Source organism: Nuphar pumila, chromosome 14 (genome assembly GCF_984573655.1).
Source record: "Nuphar pumila chromosome 14, dmNupPumi1.hap1.1, whole genome shotgun sequence".
Classification (NCBI taxonomy): Eukaryota; Viridiplantae; Streptophyta; class Magnoliopsida; order Nymphaeales; family Nymphaeaceae; genus Nuphar; species Nuphar pumila.
Window position 1 is genome coordinate 2,619,101 of NC_143262.1, and position 4,765 is coordinate 2,623,865.

At 42.1% G+C, this 4,765-nt stretch overlaps 1 protein-coding gene across 1 annotated transcript; it reads left to right on the top strand.

Moving 5' to 3' along the window:
• Positions 1 to 2,205: 2,205 nt before the first annotated feature.
• On the top strand, positions 2,206 to 3,747 carry LOC149816066 (phospholipase A2 homolog 3-like). Its single transcript, XM_089987843.1, has 4 exons — positions 2,206 to 2,389; positions 2,602 to 2,644; positions 2,755 to 2,880; positions 3,404 to 3,747. Exons 1-4 carry the CDS (start codon positions 2,258 to 2,260, stop codon positions 3,574 to 3,576), a joined length of 474 nt encoding a protein of 157 aa, XP_089843969.1. The 5' UTR covers positions 2,206 to 2,257; the 3' UTR covers positions 3,577 to 3,747.
• The last annotated feature ends 1,018 nt before the right edge of the window (positions 3,748 to 4,765 follow it).

The window sequence follows — 4,765 nt, forward strand, 5'->3', positions numbered from 1 at the left end:
AGGATCATTAAAAGCTTTCTTGTTTCCTTTATTTCATCATCACCATGTAGAGAATGGCTGATGAGTGGATATTGATCGTACGAGCTTATTTAAGTTTCTTAATGAGCTTAAATTCAAACTCAATCTGAGCAGCTTTGATGGTACGAGCCTAAACTCAAACTCAAGCTCAGCTTTTTTATTAAATGAAATGAGTCCAAACAAGCGCCTTGTGCAAGGCTCGGCTGCTGTTGCCTTGTTTGATGCCGCTTATTGCTGCTTGCCACATGATAGGCTCAAACCACATAAATGGTCTTGATGAATGAAGTAGCTGGATGGTTAGGTCGTGCTATCATTACTGAGGGGTCTCAGTTTGGAATCGCTGCTCACTTGCCTAAGAAAAGAAAGCCTCATAAATGGCCAATCAAGCCTACCACTTAATGAGGGACACAAGCAAGGTTGTTAAATGCGATGAGCCTGCGCTTCGCCTCTGAGGCGTACGCCTCTCACAACTGGAATGGAAGTGAAGCGGTGGGAGGGGAGGCAGTAAGAGAAGGACCACCCGCCCAGCTGGTACGGAAGCGAGGGATATGCCGGTCGTCCGGTGGTCGGAGAAGACTGAGCAGCAGCTGCAGCACAGCAACTCCGGTGGTCGGTGGTCACAACTGGTCGGAGGTTGATGAGGGGCGCATCACAGCAACGCCTCAGTACCTTGAGCGTGCGCCTCGCCTCTGAGGCGTACGCTTCAGGTACTGAGGCGTACGCCTCTCACAACACTGGACACAAGTATAGCATGGTGCTCCCCTCCAAGAGCCAGCATATATGTGACAGCCACAAATATGAAACCAATAATCGGAGCGATCACCTTCCAAGATGATCACCCCCTTCAGAGGGTAAGGGTAGGGATGGTGTGTAGGCCTGCAAACAGATTGGATATGGATCCTTTAAGTAAAATCCAAATGTAGATTTGGATCGGATTCATATCTGTTCAATCGGATCAATTTCAGATTTGGGTCTGATTCGGATCAGCATTTTAAGTTGGATCAGGAGTTTATCTGAACCGAATGCATTTTTTTCATGTAAATATCTTGTTTTCTTCTGCTATTTTCTGAATCCAATATTACCACATGTATTTCAGATCCAGATTCAATTTAGTCTCTTTGGATCTTATTCTGATCTGGATTTGGATTTGGATTCGGATTCAGATCTGCTATTTGAATTTCGGATTCGGATCTGGAAGGATCCGGCCAGAATCTGACCTGTTTGCACCCTAATGGGGCGTAATATAATTGTACAAAAAAGTTGTGCCACCCCTGCTCTTTGCATGTCATGTGTCGGGTTTACCCAAGAACTGGTCAAACATTGTAAAGACCACAGTCCAAATCGGACCCATGTCATTCAAAGAACCGAAGCCGCACATTTTTTTATGCAATAACATTGCTCCTTACAAAAGCAAATGTAAATCCCCATCTCAAAAGCAATCAATACCTATCCACATGATGAAACTAGGCTGATTAGAGAGGAAATATTGACATCAAGATGCATTGTATTAAATCGCTCTCCAGCTAATGAGTGATGAATGTGTGTGTTGTTCACATATAAAACTCGCTACATCAGAAAGAAAGGTGACCGCTCCGATTACTGGATCCGTGTTCAAGACCCACAGAGAAGCTATAGCTTGAGGCTCTTTCAGACCAATGATCTGGCTAATCAACGTGATCCGAAGGAGGAGTTCTTCAAATCTGACGAGCGAAAGTGATAGCGTAGCTAGCCCCAGAATGGGAATACCCTTTCACACATCGACTTCATTTAAAATCTATATGGGAGTAAGCATTAATTCCACGCGGTCCCATGCCTGGGTCAGGTGACTAGGTGAGTGCCCCCATAAGGGAGCCCAGACATGTGGCCCACGGATTATCAGATATTTTAGTCTCAACTTGAAAATCATACAATTTTGGGTAACCAATAGACCCCATATTGCACCAACAGGCCTGTTACCACCGTGAGATTTGATCACATCAACGGTTGCTAAGACGGGAACCACATCACTGTCATAGCCAAACTTGCATTTGCTTGACACAATAACAAAAGAACAAAATGATATCACGAGTAGGAACACGACAAAATCCAACCTCCCCATCTTTCAGTCACACTGAGGCGGAATGGCCAATGCCTTCGTTCTATAAAAACAGTGCATTGGTTGAAAACCAGGCATCGATTTCAGGTCTCTCAGCCCCACCAAGACTCACCGCCAGTATTGTTGAGCTCCCAACACGTAGCTATGAAGGAATGCAGGTTTGCCCTTCTCATCTTGGTAATAAACTCATCACTTATCCTGTCTTGTCTAGTGAACCCAGTTCAGGGTCTCAATCTCGGCTTTCAAAACTCTGCTCTACAAGTTTATTCAAACGCGGTGAGTACAGACCAAGACTCTTTGCTTCCTGACTTTCTTATAAGAAAATGTCTTCTTAATTCTCTAGGCCAAACCTTCTTGGACTCTTTTAACCAGGGTTTGTTAGATATGCCCACTGAGTCCAGGCTAAGTTATGATCATGTAAAAATGAGTCTTTGGTCTTCAAACATCACTTTTGATCAATTCTTCTTTTCTTCCTTCGTGTTCTTCAGCATACAGAGTGTAGCAGGACATGCCAGTCGGACTTCTGCTCCGGTATTTTTATTAGCTTCGGTTTTTTCCTTCTTTTTGGTTCCCCTTCTTTTTTTTCCTTGGGAGGGATTTTGTTATGTTTTTCTTCTGCATAATAATGGTGGTTTTGGCAGTGCCCCCATTCTTGAGGTATGGAAAGTACTGCGGGATTATGTACACTGGCTGCCCTGGAGAGCCCCCATGTGATCGCCTAGACGCCTGTTGCCAAAAGCATGATGATTGTGTTCAGGCGAAAAGCAGTATGTCAATGCCTTGGAGCATAGCACTTTTTTAGTTTAAATATCTAGTAGTGACGTAAGGCACACGATGACATTATGTTGAATCTTGACCAACTTCACGAACTCCGATGCTTCTTTAAAGTGGAAAATATGGTGGTCATGAACTTGGTCTTCTTTTTTCTTTTCTTTTTTTTTTTTGTGTGTGTGTGTGTGGTGGGTGGGTGGGGGGGGGGGGGGGGGGGTTGGCGGGGGTAGAGAGGTAATGAACTTGGTCATGAAAGTTCAGGAACTTGGTCATGTTATCATGAGATGCTAATCATACCCCTACTTTTTATTCCAAACTTTATGTTCTTCTGAGGCTCCTTTCGGCCAACTGTTTTGGCACTATATTAAGAGCTTTTCAATCACTCCGTATATAGCATCACTAGTTTTTTTGAGTGAGTATATAGCATCACTAGTTGCTGTTCTGTTGTCCATTATCGAATGGTTTCTTCTTTCTTTTATATGAATATATACTTTTCTTATTTACGCCATGGTTGCACAGATTACCTTGATCTGGAGTGCAATGAGGCTTTACTGCAATGTACCGCGAGGGTTAGCGAGTCCGGAGGAGAAACGTTCAAGGGGAATACGTGTCTCATAACAGAGGTTGCGGATCTTATCTCTGCAGTCATCGAAGCGGCATTGATTGCAGGAGGCATTGTAGGTCATCCCTAATGTTACAGACAGCCGATTAAAGAACCGTATCAATTAGTGTATGAGCTCATATTATTCGGGAGCCAAATCAGATTAAGCCTGTTAACTCCCATTTCTAATGCCAAATGGCAAGAGTCTTCCTTTTAAAGGCTAGTCTGGATTTTAAAAATGTCTTAAAGTGAATGAAATAAAGGTGCCTGTGTTCACATTTCTTCGTATAAACCTTTATATATATATATGATTGTGCCACGAGAAGGTTAATTTTTAACCAGAAGGTTAATTTTTATCATTTTATGATTGTGACACGAGAATAGTTAGTAGTTGAATGACATTATCTTCGGGCTGATGAATCATTAAGAACTACGTACAGTAGAATATTTTTAAAAAAAGAAAGAAATATCTCACAAGGCCACGTGGTTATCCTTGTTATACTGGATCTCTATTATTGGTCAGATTGAGCAACAATCGTTATTGAGCACGCAAATCTATGGCGCGTGTTGTTTTTTTGTCCCTTTTTCTTGCAGTTTTAGCCAGATGTTTAAACTTCATTATCGAAGGGCTGCCATCGGATTTGAATGGTTTTCTTGTACAGCTTGTTGGGCGCACAGAAAAGCAAAAGACAGCATGTAGGGGCATACATGAGGCAGCCAATGATGGCTGCCGGTGGCTGGAGCAGGGAGAGCTTCTTTTTCTCAGTCGGACGGCTGCCTTCCAATGAGTGCAGGCTACTTGTATCAGTCGATGAATAGGATCACCCAATGAAAAAAAAATATTGGATGAAAAGGTAAAGGGTTTCGACCTCTTCATTATTCTATTTTTCCTCTGATTTTCACTATGTTGGGGTCGTTGATGAATACCCCTTTTATAGGCGTAGAAAGAGAACAGTTTGGGTAACCGTTCTTCCTAATTCTGCACATGTATATCGAAAAGAACACCTTCTGTGGAAGGTTATCCACAGTGTGACGACAATAAAACTTTATAAGAATGACTTGATGAATAGATTGGCCCTTATAATCTATTCTATAGATCCTTAGTTGAATCTCTAATCCTTATGAGATTGACAACAAACAAATAACAACGAGAATCAATGAATAGAATATGATCACTTTATTTATATACATATGTCAAAAAGAATTTAACAAGTTCATCCTCAATTCATATTCGGAATATAATTTCGGTGCTAACCCTTTAGTAAAAGGATCAGCAATCA